The sequence below is a fragment of the Mustelus asterias genome, chromosome 14, assembly GCF_964213995.1.
Source record: "Mustelus asterias chromosome 14, sMusAst1.hap1.1, whole genome shotgun sequence".
NCBI lineage: Eukaryota > Metazoa > Chordata > Chondrichthyes > Carcharhiniformes > Triakidae > Mustelus > Mustelus asterias.
The window spans coordinates 236,896-256,066 of NC_135814.1; the positions used below are offsets into that span (position 1 = coordinate 236,896).

General features: G+C 46.2%; 1 protein-coding gene across 1 annotated transcript in view; it reads left to right on the forward strand.

Annotated features, from left to right (window-relative positions):
- Positions 1-19,171, forward strand: part of LOC144503445 (X-ray repair cross-complementing protein 5-like) — a 292,714-nt gene that overhangs the window by 236,450 nt on the left and 37,093 nt on the right. Inside the window, exon 18 of the mRNA XM_078227765.1 lies at positions 12,700-12,796. Coding sequence (XP_078083891.1) covers positions 12,700-12,796 — 97 coding nt within the window. The remainder of the gene's footprint in view (positions 1-12,699; positions 12,797-19,171) is intronic.

A 19,171-nucleotide genomic window follows, 5' to 3' on the forward strand; every position in this document is an offset into this window, starting at 1 on the left:
AGCGGATGAGTTGTAAAAATGCATCTGGAAACTGGCAGTTGACGGCATTGAGTACTGAGGCCGTTGCAGCAATGCCATCATCGTGGGGGATGCTGGTGTAGAGTGCCGAGACATCCATTGTGACGAGGAGTGCTCCTGGTTCAACTGCTCCATGTGTGTTGAGTTTCTGTAGGAAGTCCGTAGTGTCGCGACAAAAGCTGGGGGTTCTTTGTACAATGGGTTTCAAGATGCCCTCGACATAGCCGGAGAGGTTCTCGCACAGGGTTCCGTTTCCTGAAACGATGGGACGGCCGGGTGTGTTTGCCTTGTGTATTTTTGGGAGGCAGTAGAGATCTCCAACGCGTGGAGTACGTGGGATGAGAGCACGGAGGGTGCTCTGAAGGTCCGGTAGTCGTCCAGTACTTCCCCGGAGCGGAGAAGCTACGGCATCTCCTCCGGAGCCTTCAACATGTCATTGATGAAGACGTACATCTCACCAAGGCCATCCCCACATCCCCGCCTTCAAACAACCACGCAACCTCAAACAGACCATTGTCCGCAGCAAACTACCCAGCCTTCAGGAGAACAGTGACCACGACACCACACAACCCTGCCACAGCAACCTCTGCAAGACGTGCCAGATCATCGACACGGATGCCATCATCTCACGATCTACCAGGTACACGGTACCTACTCTTGCAACTCGGCCAACGTTGTCTACCTGATACGCTGCAAGAAAGGATGTCCTGAGGCATGGTACATTGGGGAAACCATGCAGACGCTACGACAACGGATGAATGAACACCGCTCGACAATCACCAGGCAAGACTGTTCTCTTCCTGTGGGGGAGCACTTCAGCAGTCACGGGCATTCAGCCTTGGATCTTCAGGTAAGCGTCCTCCAAGGCGGCCTTCATGACACACGACAGCGCAGAGTCGCTGAGCAGAAACTGATAGCCAAGTTCCGTACACATGAGGACGGCCTAAACCGGGATGTTGGATTTATATCACATTATCAGTAACCCCCACAGCTTGCCTCCTTGGCTTGCAAAACTTCACTGGCTGTTCTGTCTGGAGACAATACACATCTCTTTAACCTGTGTTGAATGCTCCCTCCACCCACATTGTCTGTACATTTAAGACCTGGCTGGCTGTAGAGATTTGCATTCTAATCAGTATTCTGTAATTTGATTTCTGTGTCAGTTTGCACTGTTTGAGAACAGATATCCACTCCATCTGACGAACGGGCAGCGCTCTGAAAGCTTATGGTATTTGCTACCAAATAAACCTGTTGGACTTCAACCTGGTGTTGTGAGACTTCTTACTCAGTCATAGAAGACAGTGGGTAGCAGTGGAAGGGTGCATTTCTGAATGGATGGCTGTGACAAGTGGCGTTCCTCAGGGATCAGTGCTGGGACCTTAGCTGTTTGTAACATATATAAATGATTTGCAGGAAAATGTAACTGGTTTGGTTAGTAAGTTTGCGGACGACACATAGGTTGGTGGATTTGCAGATAGTGATGAGGACCATCAGAGGATACAGGAGGATATAGATCAGTTGGAGACTTGGGCGGAGAGATGGCAGATGGAGTTTAATCCAGACAGATGTAAGGTAATGCATTTTGGAAGGTCTAATAAAGATAGGAAATATACAGTAAATGGCAGGACCCTTAAGAGTATTGATAGGCAGAGGGATAGAATCATAGGATCCTAGAGTGCAGAAGGATGCCATTTGGCCCATCGAGTCTACACCCACCACAATCCCACCCAGGCCCTTTTCCCGTATACCCATGCGTTTACCCTGCTAGTCCCCTGACACTACGGAGCAATTTAGCATGGCCAATCCACCTAACCCACACATCTTTGGACTGTGGGAGGAAACCGGAGCACCCGGAGGAAACCCACGCAGACACAGGGAGAACGTGCAAACACCGCACAGACAGTGACCCAAGTCGGGAATCAAACCCGGGTCCCTGGCGCTGTGAGGCAGCAGTGCTAACCGCTGTGTCATTTTGCTGCCCAATCTGGGTGTACAGATACATAGGTCACTGAAAGTGTCAATGCAAGTGGGGAAGGCAGTCAAGAAGGCATATGGCATGCTTAACTTCATCGGCCGGGGCATAGAGTTTAAAAATTGGCAAGTCATGTTGCAGCTTTATAGAACCTTAGTTAGGCTGCACTTGGAATATAGTGTTCAATTCTGGTTGCCACACTACCAGAAAGATGTGGAGGCTTTGGAGAGGGTACAGAAAAGATTTACCAGGATGTTGCTTGGTATGGAGGGCATTAGCTATGAGGAGAGGTTGGAGAAACTTGGTTTGTTCTCACTGGAATGACAGAGATTGAGGGGCGACCTAATAGAAGTCTACAAGATTATGAGGGGCATGGACAGAATGGATAGTTCAGAAGCTTTTTCCCAGGGTGGAACAGTCAATTACTAGGGGGCATAAGTTTATGGTGCGAGGGGCAAGGTTTAAAGATGTATGAGGCAGGTTTTTTACACAAGCGGGTGGTGGGTGCCTGAAATTCGCTTCCGGGAGAGGTAGTGGAAGCAAATATGATAGTGACTTTTAAGGAGCGTCTTGACAAATACATGAATAGGATGGGAATAGAGGGATATGGTCCCCGGAAAGATAGGGGGTTTTCGCTCAGTCAGGCAGCATAGTCGGTGCAAGCTTGGAGGGCCGAACAGCCTGTTCCTGTGCTGCAATTTTCTTTGTTCTTTTTCTTTGTTTAAGAAGAGCTGCAGGGAAAAGGCTGGGAACAGGATCTACAGGCATTTAGGGAGGCAAGGACTGATTAGAGACAGTCAGCATGGCTTTCTGAGTGGAAAATCATGTCTCATGAATTTGATTTGAGTTTTTTAAAGGGGCAACCAGGAAGCTACATGAGGACGGTGCAGTCGACATTGTCTACATGGACTTTAGCAAGGCCTTTGACAAAGTACTGCATGGTAGGTTGTTGCAAGAGGTTAAATATCACTGGATCCAGAGTAAGATAGCCAATTGGAAACAAAATTGGCTTGATGACAGAAGACAGAGGGTGGTTGTAGATGGTGTTTTTCAAACTGGAGGCCTATGACCAGCGGTGTGCCTCAGGGATCGTTGTTGGGTCCACTGTTATTTATCATTTACATTAATGATTTGCATGAGAATTTAGGAGGCATGGTTAGTAAGTTTGCACATGACACCAAGATTGGTGGCACATTGGATAGTGAAGAAGATTATCTAGGATTGCAACGGGATCTTGATCAGTTGGACCAGTGGGCTGATGAATGGCAGATGGAGTTTAATTTAGATAAATTAAAGGTAGGGGAGCCTAAGACTAGAGAGCATAGGTTTAAGGTGAGAGGGGCAATTGTTTCACACACAGGGTGGTGAGTGTCTGGAACAAGCTGCCAGAGATAGTAGTAGAGGCGGGTACAATTTTATCTTTTAAAAAGCATTTAGATAGTTACATGTGTATGATGGGTATAGAGGGATATGGGCCAAATGCGGGCAATTGGGATTAGTTTAGAACATAGAACAGTACAACACAGTACATGCCCTTCGGCCCTCGATGTTGTGCTGAGCTTTGTCCGAAACCAAGATCAAGCTATCCCACTCCCTATCATTCTGGTGTGCTCCATGTGCCTATCCAATAACCGCTTGAAAGTTCCTAAAGTGTCCGACTTCACCATCACTGCAGGCAGTCCATTCCACACCCCAACCACTCTCTGAATAAAGAACCTACCTCGGACATCCCTCCTATATCTCCCACCACGAACCTTATAGTTATGACCCCTAGGAACAGCTACATCCACCAGAGGAAATAGTCTTTGAACGTCCACTCTGTCTATCCCCCTCATCATCTTAGAAACCTCTATTAAGTCGCCTCTCATCCTCGTCCGCTCTAAAGAGAAAAGCCCTAGCTCCCTCAATCTTTCCTCATAAGACCTACCCTCCAAACCAGGCAGCATCCTGGTAAATCTCCTCTGCACTCTCTCCAATACTTCCACATCCTTCGTATATAGTGAGGTGACCAAAACTGCACACACTATTCCAAATGTGGTTTCACCAAGGTCCTGTACAGTTGCAGCATAACCCACGGCTCTTCAACTCAAACCCCCTGTTAATAAACGCTAACACACTATAGGCCTTCTTCACGGCTCTATCCACTTGAGTGGCAACCTTCAGAGATCTGTGGATATGAACCCCAAGATCTCTCTGTTCCTCCACATTCCTCAGAACCCTGCCGTTGACCCTGTAATCCGCATTCAAATTTGTCCTACCAAAATGAATCACCTCGCACTTATCAGGGTTCAACTCCATCTGCCATTTTTCGGCCCAGCTCTTCATCCTATCAATGTCTCTTTGCAGCCTACAACAGCTCTCCACCTCATCCACTACTGCACCAATCTTGGTGTCATCAGCAAATTTACTGACCCACCCTTCAGCCCCCTCCTCCAAGTCATTGATAAAAATCACAAACAGCAGAGGACCCAGCACTGATCCCTGTGATACACCGCTGGTAACTGGTATCTAGTCTGAAAATTTTCCATCCACCACCACCCTCTGTCTTCTATGAGATAGTAAGAAGTCTCACAACACCAAGTTAAAGTCCAACAGGTTTATTTGGTAGCAAATACCATAAGCTTTCGGAGCGCTGCTCCTTCGTCAGATGGAGTGGAAATGTGCTCTCAAACAGTGCACAGAAACACAAAATCAAGTTGCAGAATACTGATTAGAATGCGAATCCCTACAACCAGCCAGGTCTTAAAGATACAGACAATGTGGGTGGAGGGAGCATTAAACACAGGTTAAAGAGATGTGTATTGACTCCAGACAGAACAGCTAGTGAGATTCTGCAAGCCCAGGAGGCAAGCTGTGGGGGTTACTGATAATGTGACATAAATCCAACATCCCGGTTTAGGCCGTCCTCATGTGTGCGGAACTTGGCTATCAGTTTCTGCTCAGCGACTCTGCGCTGTCGTGTGTCATGAAGGCCGCCTTGGAGAACGCTTACCTGAAGATCCAAGGCTGAATGCCCGTGACTGCTGAAGTGCTCCCCCACAGGAAGAGAACAGTCTTGCCTGGTGATTGTCAAGCGGTGTTCATTCATCCGTTGTCGTAGCGTCTGCATGGTTTCCCCAATGTATCATGCCTCGAGACATCCTTTCTTGCAGCGTATCAGGTAGACAACGTTGGCCGAGTTGCAAGAGTAGGTACCGTGTACCTGGTAGATGGTGTTCTCACGTGAGATGATGGCATCCGTGTCGATGATCCGGCACGTCTTGCAGAGGTTGCTGTGGCAGGGTTGTGTGGTGTCGTGGTCACTGTTCTCCTGAAGGCTGGGTAGTTTGCTGCGGACAATGGTCTGTTTGAGGTTGCGTGGTTGTTTGAAGGCAAGAAGTGGGGGTGTGGGGATGGCCTTGGCGAGATGTTCGTCTTCATCAATGACATGTTGAAGGCTCCGGAGGAGATGCCGTAGCTTCTCCGCTCCAGGGAAGTACTGGACGACGAAGGGTACTCTGTCCACCGTGTCCCGTGTTTGTCTTCTGAGGAGGTCGGTGCGGTTTTTCGCTGTGGCGCGTCGGAACTGTTGATCGATGAGTCGAGCGCCATATCCTGTTCTTATGAGGGCATCTTTCAGCATCTGGAGGTGTCTGTTGCGATCCTCCTCATCCGAGCAGATCCTGTGTATTCGGAGGGCTTGTCCGTAGGGGATGGCTTCTTTAACGTGTTTAGGGTGGAAGCTGGAGAAGTGGAGCATCATGAGGTTATCCGTGGGCTTGTGGTACAGTGAGGTGCTGAGGTGACCGCCCTTAATGGAGATGCGTGTGTCCAAGAATGCAACCGATTCCGGAGAGTAGTCCATGGTGAGTCTGATGGTGGAATGGAACTTGTTGATGTCATCATATAGTTGTTTCAGTGATTGCTGGCATCTCCACTTCTTTGAGATAGCCAGTTTAGGGGTTTTAAAAAAAACGGGGTGGCATGTACAAGCTGGGCCGAAGGGCCTGTTTCCATGCTGCAAACCTCTATGACTATGACTCTAAATGCGAGGTGACGCATTTTGATGGATCAAATCGGGGCAGGATTTACTCAGTTAATGGTGGGGCGTTGGGGAGAGTTACAGAACAAAGAGATCTTGGAGCACAGGTTCATAGCTCCTTGAAAGTGGAGTCACAGGTGGACAGGGTGGTGAAGAAGGCATTCAGCATGCTTGTTTAATTGGTCAGAATATTGAATGCAGGAGTTGGGATGTCTTGTTAAAGTTGCACAAGACATTGATAAGGCCACACTTGGAATACTGTGTACAGTTCTGGTCACCCTATTATAGAAAGGATATTATTAAACTAGAAAGAGTGCAGAAAAGATTTACTCGGATGCTACCAGGACTTGATCTTTTAGGGGTCTGTAAAATAATGAGGGGCGTAGATCAGCTAGATAGTCAACATCTTTTCCCAAAGGTAGGGAAGTCTAAAACTAGAGGGCATAGGTTTAAGGTGAGAGGGGAGAGATACAAGCGGGTCCAGTGGGGCATTTTTTTCACTCAGAGGGTGGTGTGTGTCTGGAACGAGCTAACAGAGACAGTAGTAAAGGTGGGTACAATTTTGTCTTTTAAAAAACGTTTAGACCGTTACATGGGTATAGAGGGATATGGGCCAAATGCAGGCAATTGGGATTAGCTTAGTGGTAAAATCTGGGCGGCATGGACAAGTTGGGCCGAAGGGCCTGTTTCCATGCTGTAAACCTCTATCATTGTATGTTTGATCACACATTTCTGATATAATTTATAATTCTGTTTCTCCAAGGGCCTTGCAATATTCAGTTGTTACTTCATCTATGCCTGGAGCTTTTCCTGTACACTTCAATTTTAAAATATTCTTTACCTCTGATATCATTTGGTCCTTCATCTGCTTTTATATCTTGAGGACTCTCTCAATTTGAATTATCATGCAATTATTTTATATTTTCTGTCCAGTTTTTCCTCCTGCATGTCTTTTATACCATATTTTGTCATTTTTGCCTTTTGTGTACCCGCCATCTGTTGTTGTCTCTTTCTTTCTATCTTTCAAAGATTTCACCTTGCATAGCCATCATTTTTGATTCCTTTCCAGTTGCAGTGTTTCATCGCACAAATCATTTCTCTTTAGTGTGCCTATCTGCAGCTTTTATTTTCTCTTCAATTTCATCATACTCCATTGTGTTTTTTTTTCTTTCGCTTACTATCATTTCCAGTATCTCACCTTCCAGCCATTCCTTGTCTTTGCTTCTTTTCCACATTGGTAATATGTCCTTTGCAGTGTCTTGTATACTTTCTTGTCTGTTTTCCCATTTGGTTTCTATTTCTTGTTCTGAGACGTCTGTTTGTTCTGTTTCCTCAATTCTGAGACACTCATACATATGTTTATAAGATACAGGAGCAGAATTTGGCCATTCAGCCCATCGAATCCACTCATCATTCGATCATGGCTGAAATGCTCCTCATCCCCATTTTCCTGCCTTCTCCCCATAACCCTTCATCCCATTACCAATTAAAAAACTGCATAACTGTCCTTAAATTTACTCACTGTCCCAACATCCACCGCAGTTTGGGGTTTTTTGTTTTAAGAATGAAAGCCTCTCTGATGGGAGCAGGATATGGGAACTGGAATAGGTTCAACGGTCCATTGAATCTGCAATACAATTCAATATGATATGGCTTAACTTCTACCTCAACCCCACATTCCCACACTGCCCTGTATCCCTTACATTTTTGGACTCTAAGGGAGCTATCAGGTCCAGTCTTTAATATATGAATATACAACTCGGTTGGAGTAGAACTGCTCGGGATCAAATGAGCTGTTTAGAAACATAGAAAAACTACAGCACAATACAGGCCCTTCAGCCCACAAAGTTGTGCCGAACATGTCCCTACCTTAGTGATTACTAGGCTTACCTATAACCCTCTATCTTACTAAGTTCCATGTACTTATCGAAAAGTCTCTTAAAAGACCCTATCGAATCCACCTCCACCACCGTTGCCGGCAGCCCATTCCACGCACCCACCACCCTCTGAGTGAAAAACTTACCCCTGACATCTCCTCTGTACCTACTCCCCAGCACCCTAAACCTGTGGCCTCTTGTGGCAACCATTTCAGCCCTAGGAAAAAGCCTCTGACTGTCCACTCGATTGTTTGAAAGAGAAGAGCTGAAAATTCCTCATAAGAAAGAGTTTTATTTCTTTGACTGACATCTTAGTGGATTGCTGAGGAATCTGAGTGACCTGCCTTGGTTTGGTCTGCCATTTAATGTGTAGTTGTGTTGTGTTTGAACATAGAACAGTACAGCACAGAACAGGCCCTTCGGCCCCCAATGTTGTGCCGAGCTTTATCTGAAACCAAGATCAAGCTATCCCACTCCGTATCATCCCGGTATGCTACATGTGCCTATCCAATAACCGCTTAAATGTTCCTAAAGTGTCTGACTCCACTATCACTGCAGGCAGTCCATTCCACACCCCAACCACTCTCTGCGTAAAGAACCTACCTCTGATATCCTTCCTATATCTCCCACCACGAACCCTATAGTTATGCCCCCTTGTAATAGCTCCATCCACCCGAGGAAATAGTCTTTGAACGTTCACTCTATCTATCCCCTTCATCATTTTATAAACCTCTATTAAGTCTCCCCTCAGCCTCCTCCGCTCTAGAGAGAACAGCCCTAGCTCCCTCAACCTTTCCTCATAAGACCTACCCTCCAAACCAGGCAGCATCCTGGTAAATCTCTGCACTCTTTCCAGTGCTTCCACATCCTTCTTATAGTGAGGTGACCACAATATTCCAAATGTGGTCTCACCAAGGTCCTGTACAGTTGCAGCATAACCCCACGGCTCTTAAACTCCAACGCCCTGTTAATAAAAGCTAACACACTGTAGGCCTTCTTCACAGCTCTATCCACTTGAGTGGCAACCTTTAGAGATCTGTGGATATGGACCCCAAGATCTCTCTGTTCCTCCACAGTCTTCAGAATCCTACCTTTGACCCTACCTTTGAACACGGTGTTTTATGTTTACCTCATGTTAGTTCTGTATGTTAGAGTGTAAGTTAGATGGTATTGACTGGTTTGTGGGCTCTTGTATCGCAAAATGTTTTCTGTTTGTTTCAAATCTTGTGGCTTTATTCTCTTGGTGAGTAACTGGGATTTCAAATTTGGTCTACTTTAAATCAAAAAATTACAGGTCCCTGCTAGATTTTGACAAAATGTGGAGGTCTGTTCTGGGATCGTAACAAAGGTTTGGCTAGATATGTATATGCGTATATAAGAACATAAGAACATAAGAAATAGGAGCAGGAGTAGGCCACCTAGCCCCTCGAGCCTGCCCCGCCATTCAATAAGATCATGGCTGATCTGACGTGGATCAGTACCACTTACCCGCCTGATCCCCATAACCCTTAATTCCCTTACCGCTCAGGAATCCATCCATCCGCGCTTTAAACATATTCAGCGAGGTAGCCTCCACCACCTCAGTGGGCAGAGAATTCCAGAGATTCACCACCCTCTGGGAGAAGAAGTTCCTCCTCAACTCTGTCTTAAACCGACCCCCCTTTATTTTGAGGCTGTGTCCTCTAGTTTTAACTTCCTTACTAAGTGGAAAGAATCTCTCTGCCTCCACCCTATCCAGTCCCCGCATTATCTTATAAGTCTCCATAAGATCCCCCCTCATCCTTCTAAACTCCAACGAGTACAAACCCAATCTCCTCAGCCTCTCCTCATAATCCAAACCCCTCATCTCCGGTATCAACCTGGTGAACCTTCTCTGCACTCCCTCCAATGCCAATATATCCTTCCTCATATAAGGGGACCAATACTGCACACAGTATTCCAGCTGCGGCCTCACCAATGCCCTGTACAGGTGCATCAAGACATCCCTGCTTTTATATTCTATCCCCCTCGCAATATAGGCCAACATCCCATTTGCCTTCTTGATCACCTGTTGTACCTGCAGACTGGGCTTTTGCGTCTCATGCACAAGGACCCCCAGGTCCCTTTGCACGGTAGCATGTTTTAATTTGTTTCCATTGAGATAGTAATCCCATTTGTTATTATTTCCTCCAAAGTGTATAACCTCGCATTTATCAACGTTATACTCCATTTGCCATATCCTCGCCCACTCACTCAGCCTGTCCAAATCTCTCTGCAGATCTTCTCCGTCCTCCACACGATTCACTTTTCCACTTATCTTTGTGTCGTCTGCAAACTTCGTTACCCTACACTCCGTCCCCTCCTCCAGATCATCTATATAAATGGTAAACAGTTGCGGCCCGAGTACCGATCCCTGCGGCACGCCACTAGTTACCTTCCTCCAACCGGAAAAACACCCATTTATTCCGACTCTTTGCTTCCTGTCGGATAGCCAGTCCCCAATCCACTTTAACACACTACCCCCAACTCCGTGTGCCCTAATCTTCTTCAGCAGCCTTTTATGGGGCACCTTATCAAACGCCTTTTGGAAATCCAAAAACACCGCATCCACCGGTTCTCCTCCATCAACCGCCCTCGTCACATCTTCATAAAAATCCAACATGTTCGTCAAGCACGACTTTCCCCTCATGAATCCATGCTGTGTCTGATTGATCGAACCATTTCTATCCAGATGCCCTGCTATCTCCTCTTTAATAATGGATTCCAGCATTTTCCCTACTACAGACGTTAAGCTGACCGGCCTATAGTTACCCGCCTTTTGTCTCCTTCCTTTTTTAAACAGCGGCGTAACATTAGCCGTTTTCCAATCAACCGGCACTACCCCAGAATGCAACGAGTTTTGATAAATAATCACTAATGCATCCACTATTACCTCTGACATTTCTTTCAATACCCTGGGATGCATTCCATCCGGACCCGGGGACTTGTCCACCTTCAGTCCCATTAGTCTACCCAGCACTGCCTCTCTGGTAACATTAATCGTATTAAGTATTTCTCCTGCTGCCAACCCTCTATCGTTAATATTTGGCAAACTATTTGTGTCCTCCACCGTGAAGACCGACACAAAAAACGCATTTAAAGACTCAGCCATATCCTCATTTCCCACTATTAACTCCCCCCTCTCGTCCTCCAAGGGTCCAACATTCACTCTAGCCACTCTATTCCTTTTTATATATTTATAAAAACTTTTACTATCATTTTTTATATTAATTGCTAGCCTAGCTTCATAGTCTATCCTTCCTTTCTTTATCGCTTTCTTAGTCTCTCTTTGTTGTTTCTTAAATTTTTCCCAATCACTTGTTTCTCCACTATTTTTGGCCACTCTGTACGCAGCTGTTTTTATTTTAATACTCTCCTTTATTTCCTTCGTTATCCACGGCTGGTTCTCCCTTTTCTTACAATCCTTGTTTTTTGCTGGAATATATTTTTGCTGAGAACTGAAAAGGATCTCCTTAAAAATCCTCCACTGTTCCTCAGCTATCCTACCTGCCAGCCTGCTCTCCCAGTCTACCTTAGCCAATTCATCCCTCATCCTATCATATTTCCCTCTGTTCAAACAGAGGACACTGGTTTGAGACCAAACTTTCTCCTCTTCCATCTGAATCAGAAATTCGACCATATTGTGGTCACTAGACCCAAGAGGGTCCTTCACAATAAGATCCTTAATTCTACCTACCTCGTTACACAATACCAGATCCAAAATAGCTCGTTCCCTCGTCGGTTCCGTAACATGCTGTTCAAGGAAACTATCCCGACAGCATTCTAAGAACTCTTCCTCCATTCCACCCTTACCGACTTGAGTCTGCCAGTCAATGTGCATGTTGAAGTCCCCCATGATTATTGCCGTTCCGTTTTTACACGCATCCCTTATCTGCTTGTTTACAGCCCTCCCTACCTCAACATTATTATTTGGGGGCCTATATACCACACCTACTAGTGTCTTTCTCCCTCTACTATTCCTCATCTCTACCCATAATGATTCCACGTTTTGTTCCTCAGAGCCTATGTCATCCCTCAGTACTACCCTGATATTATCTCTTATTAATAGCGCGACCCCACCACCTTTTCCTTCCTGTCTATTCTTCCTAAACGCCTGATACCCCTGGATATTCATCTCCCAGTCCTGGTCACCTTTCAGCCACGTTTCTGTAATGGCCACTAGATCGTACCCACTTGTGCTGATTTGCACCATCAACTCATTCACCTTGTTCCGAATGCTTCGTGCATTCAGGCAAAGTGTCCTTATTCCAGCTTTTATCTGGACCCGCTTTGATGAGTCGCGAACACCGTCTCCCTCTACTCCCTTATCTAAATTACCGCCTTCATTCACTTGCACCCTCTCCTCTACCATTAATTTTGTAATTCCCCTTACCCCTGCATCCTCCCCCCCATCAATTAGTTCCTTGATCCTAGTCAACTCTTCTAGCTCCCCTCCCCCCAACCTATCTAGTTTAAATTCTCCCCAGTAGCCTTAGCCAACCTACCGGCCAGGATATTGGTCCCCGTGTGATTCATGTTCAATATGTTCGTTCGTTGGCACTCGCCATTGGTCTCCAATCAATGGAAATTATTTTAAATGATTTTGATGTTAAATTATAAAGATTGGAGGCTGGATGGTTCCAAATGGTCACCCGACCAGGCCTTTATACCTCACTTTAGGTAGGTGGGTGATGTTTGTACACCAATTTGGATAAGTGTAATGCTGAAGTTTATAAAATGGGCACTGCTTGTGTAAGCTAAAACTGTCCTATTGCCGGTCAATTGATTTCCAGGCTGGAGAATCTGAACTCTTCAATATGTTACTGAAAACTCTGAAAGAGAATGTGGAAACAAAGGGGCTACAAGACTTCTGGGAGTTGATCGTGCAAGGTGGGAAGCATTTCTTTATTCCATTTGTAAGATGCAGACAGAACGACAGCTTGCACGTATCCAGCACTTTTAACATAGTATGGTCATTCATCTAATTTAGTACTGGACAATCCAACATTCAAAGGGACTGCCTCAATTCCAGTATAAAAACAGAAAATGCTTGAAATATTCAGCAGGTTGGTCAGCATGCACCCGGACGTTCTCTCTTTCACCTTCTTCCGTCAGGAAAAAGATACAAAAGTCTGAGGTCACGTTTCAACCGACTCAAGAACAGCTTCTTCCCTGCTGCCATCAAACTTTTGAATGGACTTACCTTGCATTACGTTGATTTTTCTCTACATCCTAGCTATGACTGTAACACTACATTCTGCATTCTCTCCTTTCCTTCTCTATGAATGGTAGGCTTTGTATAGCAAGAAAGAAACAATACTTTTCACTGTATACTAATACATGTGACAATAATAAATCAAATCAGATCAAAGCCTCTGCAGTGGGAAATAAAATGTAATGAGCTGAATTTTACAGGGTTCCGCACTCCCCATGCCCCCAGCAAAAATACAGTAAGAGTTTGAACAACACCAGGTTAAAGTCCAACAGGTTTATTTGGTAGCAAATGCCATTAGCTTTCGGAGCCCTGCTCCTTCGTCAGATGGAATGGATATTTGCTCCCAAACAAGGCACACAGAGACACAAAATCAATTTACAGAATACTGATTAGAATGCGAATCTTTACAGCTAATCAAGTCTTAAAAATACAGACAATGTGAGTGGAGGGAGCATTAGGCACAGGTTAAAGAAATGTGTATTGTCTCCAGACAGGATAGCCAGTGAGATTCTGTAAGTCCAGGAGGCAAGCTGTGGGGGTTGCTGATAGTGTGACATGAACCCAAGATCCCGGTTTAGGCCGTCCTCATGTGTGCGGAACTTGGCTATCAGTTTCTGCTCAGCGACTCTGCACTGTCGTGTGTCGTGAAGGCCACCTTGGAGAACGCTTACCCGAAGATCAGAGACTGAATGCCCGTGACCGCTGAAGTGCTCCCCCACAGGAAGAGAACAGTATTGCCTGGTGATTGTCGAGCGTTGTTCATTCATCCGTTGTTGAGGCGTCTGCATGGTTTCCCCAATGTACCATGCCTCGGGACATCCTTTCCTGCAGCATGTCCCGAGGCATGGTACATTGGGGAAACCATGCAGACGCTACGACAACAGATGAATGAACACCGCTCGACAATCACCAGGCAAGATTGTTCCCTTCCTGTTGGGGAGCACTTCAGCGGTCACGGGCATTCAGTCTCTGATCTTCGGGTAAGCGTTCTCCAAGGCGGCCTTCACGACACATGACAGCGCAGAGTCGCTGAGCAGAAACTGATAGCCAAGTTCCACACACATGAGGACGGCCTAAACCGGGATCTTGGGTTCATGTGACACTATCTGTAACCCCCACAGCTTGCCTCCTGGACTTGCAGAATCTCACTGGCTGTCCTGTCTGGAGACAATACACATTTCTTTAACCTGTGCCTGATGCTCCCTCGACTCACAATGTCTGTATCTTTCAGACTTGATTAGCTGTAAAGATTCGCATTCTAATCAGTATTCTGTAAATTGATTTTGTGTCTCTGTGTGCCTTGTTTGGGAGAAGATATCCACTCCATCTGACGAAGGAGCAGGGCTCCGAAAGCTAATGACATTTGCTACCAAATAAGCCTGTTGGACTTTAACCTGGTGTTGTTAAAACTCTTACTGTGTTTACCCCAGTCCAACGCCGGCATCTCCACATCATGACTCCTAGCAAAAATGCCAGAGATAAGCCTGCTCACCTTAGAGAAGCTTTAGAGAACTATAGTCCCATCAGTGCCAGCCGGGAGCATGGCTTTGGCTGGCACTGCAGGCAGTTCCACTATGCCGAGGTAAATGTGAGGTCGGGGTCTCAGCGAGGCCATGTTCAAGAGGCCTGGAGAATGAGTTCAAGAGGGAGTTACATTGGGGACAGTGAGAGGGGGAGCTGGTGGTGAGGTGCTTCCATTGGGCCCAGTGGACCTATAAGGGAGGCACTCCCCCTCCACAGTAGGCCCAAAGGTGGGTGGGTATGAGGAAGATGGCCTGCTGGGATTTTCTGCCTACAAACCTGTTCGGGGAGCATAAAATCCAGTTCAATGTTTCAGGTGAATGAATTCATCGGAATTTCAGTCTGGTCTGAATTTGGAAACAATTAAACGCGGCGAATATTCAATATATCCGTTCGTTGGCCATTGGTCTCCAATGAATGGAAATTATTTTAAATTGCTTTGATGTTAAATTATGAAGATTGGAGGCTGGGTGGTTCCAAATGGCCACCCTACCAGACACACAAGTTAATGTCAGTGTCATTTAAAATCAGGTCCAGGTTGGTGAGTGCTGGTGAATGAGACCAGGGTACGTTTGTGTTGAGTATGTGGTGCCTGTCTCATTATTACAGTGCAGCAGAAGTAAATCACCTGACTTGAGGGACCAATGGAAACTGAGATTGAGTGTTCCCACCAGAGGGTGGAGTCTTTTGCCAGGCAGAATCATTTAGAAGCCATGTTGTAAGCATGTAAAGACTAGCGCTGCTGCTCCAGGGGGCAGAACATGTGCATAGAATAGGTTAGAAGGCATATGGGACACTTGCTTTTATCAATCATGGTACATAGTTTAAGAGCAAGGAGGTAATGTTGGAGTTTGTACAGAGCGTTGGTTAGCCACAGCTGGAACATAGAACAGTACAGCACAGTACAGGCCCTTCGGCCCTCGATGTTGTGCCGAGCTTTGTCCGAAACCAAGATCAAGCTATCCCACTCCCTATCATTCTGGTGTGCTCCATGTGCCTATCCAATAACCGCTTGAAAGTTCCATATCCTTGAATATCATAATATGGGATTGGAAGGGTGCCTTTATTGGTAGTTATAGTCAGTGTAGACTCGATGGGCCAAAGGGCTTTTTTTGGCTATATGACTCTCTGACAGGAAAGAAATTGGCCTTGGGAAGTAGAGAAGTAATAACGAGGATATAATGAATCATAGAATCATAGAAACCCTACAGTGCAGAAAGAGGCCATTTGGCCCATCGAGTCTGCACCGACCACAATCCCACCCAGGCCCTACCCCCATATCCCTACATATTTACCCACTAATCCCTCAAACCTACACATCTCAGGACACTAAGGGGCAATTTTAGCATGGCCAATCAACCTAACCTGCACATCTTTGGACTGTGGGAGGAAACCGGAGCACCCGGGGGAAACCCACGCAGACACTAGGAGAATGTGCAAACTCCACACAGACAGTGACCCAAGCCGGGAATCGAACCCAGGTCCCTGGAGCTGTGAAGCAGCAGTGCTAACTACTGTGCTACCGTGCCGCCCCGGTATAATTGCAATTATAGATTGGAAAGTATAAAGAACAGTATAGCACAGGAACAGGCCCTTCGGTCCTCCAAGCCTGCACCAACCATGATGCCTACCTAAACTAAAACCGTATGCACTTACGGAGTCCATATTCTTCCATTCCCATTCTGTTCATAGTAAGAGGCCTCATAACACCAGGTTAAAGTCCAACAGGTTTATTTGGTATCACAAGCTTTCGGAGCACTGCTCCTTCATCAGGTGAGCGGAGAGGTGCGTTCACAAACACGGCATATAGAGACAGAGACACATTTACAAGATAATGGTTGGAATGCGAGCCTTTACAGGTAATCAAGTCTTTACAGGTAGACAGTGCGAGTGGAGAAAGGGATAATCACAGGTTAAAGAGATGTGAATTGTCTCAAGCCAGGACAGTTAGTAGGATTTTGCAAGCCCAGACAAGTCATGGGAGTTACAGATAGTGTGACATGAACCCAAGATCCCGGTTGAGGCCGTCCTCATGTGTGCGGAACTTAGCTATCAGTTTCTGCTCGGCGATTCTGCGTTGTCGTGTGTCATGAAGACCGCCTTGGACCGTCAGGGAGCGGCGCGGGCTAATTGTTCCTTGTTTCTCGTTTCAAGGCTTCATTCTATGATCATCTTGCTGGTGCCAGTACAGAGCGAGACTGCGGATAGTTGGGAACCTGTCTCGGGGGCAGGGAATTCATATGGTGTTCGTGGAAGTGGAAATGACTAGGGTTGGGAAGCATTTTCCGATCAGGGCCAGTGTGATCTCCTGGACTCGTTTCGATCGCCTCAGGGGGTCGGAGAGGAATTTCCCAGATTTTTTTTCCCCATATTGGCCCTGGGGTTTTCACTCTGGGTTTTCGCCTCTCCCTGGAGATCACATGGTCTGGAATGGGGGGGTGGGGGTGAGTTAATAGGTTGTGATGAACAAAGCATCGTAGCTGTGAGGGACAGCTCGGTGGATAGGATATTGGTATGTAGATAGGCTGGAAAATTGGGCGGGGATCCTGGATTCAATCCTGGACCGGGGAGCGGCGCGGGCTTGGAGGGCCGAAGGGCCTGTTCCTGTGCTGTATTGTTCTTTGTTGGAGAACGCTTACCCGAAGATCAGAGACTGAATGCCCTTGACTGCTGAAGTGTTCCCTGACTAGAAGATTGTTGAGCGGTGTCCATTCATCTGTTGTCGTAGCATCTGCATGGTCTCGCTGATGTACCGCACCTCGGGATATCCTTTCCTGCAGCATATGAGGTAGACAACGTTGGCTGAGTCACATGAGTATGTACCGTGTGCCTGGTAGGTACTGTTCTCACTGTGACATCACACGTGAGAACACAACAGCTACAACAGAGACCTGGCTCAAAGAAGAACAGACTGAGTGTTAAATATTCCTGGGTACAAATTGTTTAGGAGAGACGGGAACAGTAGAAAAGCGGGAGAGTGGCAGTATTGATTAAAGGCAGCATCACGGTACACGAGAGAGGAGTCGAGAGGAGTCAAGGACGGAATCTCTCTGGCTAGAAGTAAGGGATGAAAAAGTGCAATAACATTGAACAGTGTAGTTTATAGACCAGGGAAGGTTGAAAGTATATATTAGCTTAAAAAAAGGTAGGGACATTTGATTATAATAGAATGTTTGAAACAAAGGTAGGTCCCTAGCTTAATTAAATTCTCTTATAGGGAGAAACTAGCTTAATCTAGAGAGAAGTCATTGCAGGAGACCTCAGACCCATATTGTGCTCCTCTTGCACAATGTGGGAAATAAGGGACGCTTCTGATGACCATGTGTGCAGTAACTGTGTCCAGCTATAGCTACAGGCTAGTATCATTTCAGAGCTGGAGCTGTGGGTGGAGCATCTGCAATGCTGAGAACATCGTGGACATTTATCAAGATGGTCACACCACAGATGAGATTGCAGGAAGGGAATGGATAACCAGCAGACAAAGTCAACGGCTCAGGAAGGAAGTGCAGGAGTCCCCTATGGTAACCTCACATGTATCCACATTATACTGCATCTGCCATGCAGATGCCCACACACTCAGACTGTCCAAATCATGCTGAAGCATCTCTGCATCCTCCTCACAGCTCACCCTCTCACTCAACTTTGTATCATCTGCAGATTTGGAGATAATACATTCAGTTCCCTCTTCCAAATCATTAATATATTATGTGAACAGTTGGGGTCCTAGGACAGCTCTCTGCGGAACCCCACTGGTCACTGCTAATCAGAAAAAGACCCATTTATGCCCACTCTCTGCTTCCTGTCTGCTAACCAGCTTTCTGTCCATCTCAAGACATTACCTGCAATCCCATGTGCTTTAACCTTACATAGCAGTTTGTTATGTGAGACCTTGTTGAAAGCCTTCTGAAAGTCTAATTAAACTACATCCACAGGTTCTCCTCTGTCAACTCTGCTAGTCAGATCCTCAAAAAATTCCAATAAATTCATCAAGCATGATTTCCCCTTTATAAATCCATGCTGACTTTGTCTGATTATACCACTGCCTTCCAAATGCCGAGTTATGAAATCCTGGATAATGGACTCTAGCAACTTCCCCAGTACTGACGTTAGGCTCACTGGTCTATATTTCCCTGTTTTCTCTCCACCTCACTTTTTGAATAGCAGGTTTACATTAGCTACCCTCCAATCTGTAGGAACTATGCAAGAACCATAGAACCATAGAAAATTACAGCTCAGAAACAGGCCTTTTGGCCCTTCTTGTCTGTGCCGAACCATTTTTTGCCTAGTCCCACTGACCTGCACTTGGATCATATCCCTCCACACCCCTCTCATCCATGAACCCGTCCAAGTTTTTCTTAAATGTTAAAAGTGACCCCGCATTTACCACTTTATCCGGCAGCTCATTCCACACTCCCACCACTCTCTGCGTGAAGAAGCCCCTCCTAATATTCCCTTTAAACTTTTCTCCTTTCACCCTTAACCCATGCCCTCTGGTTTTTTTCTCCCCTAGCCTCAGTGGAAAAAGCCTG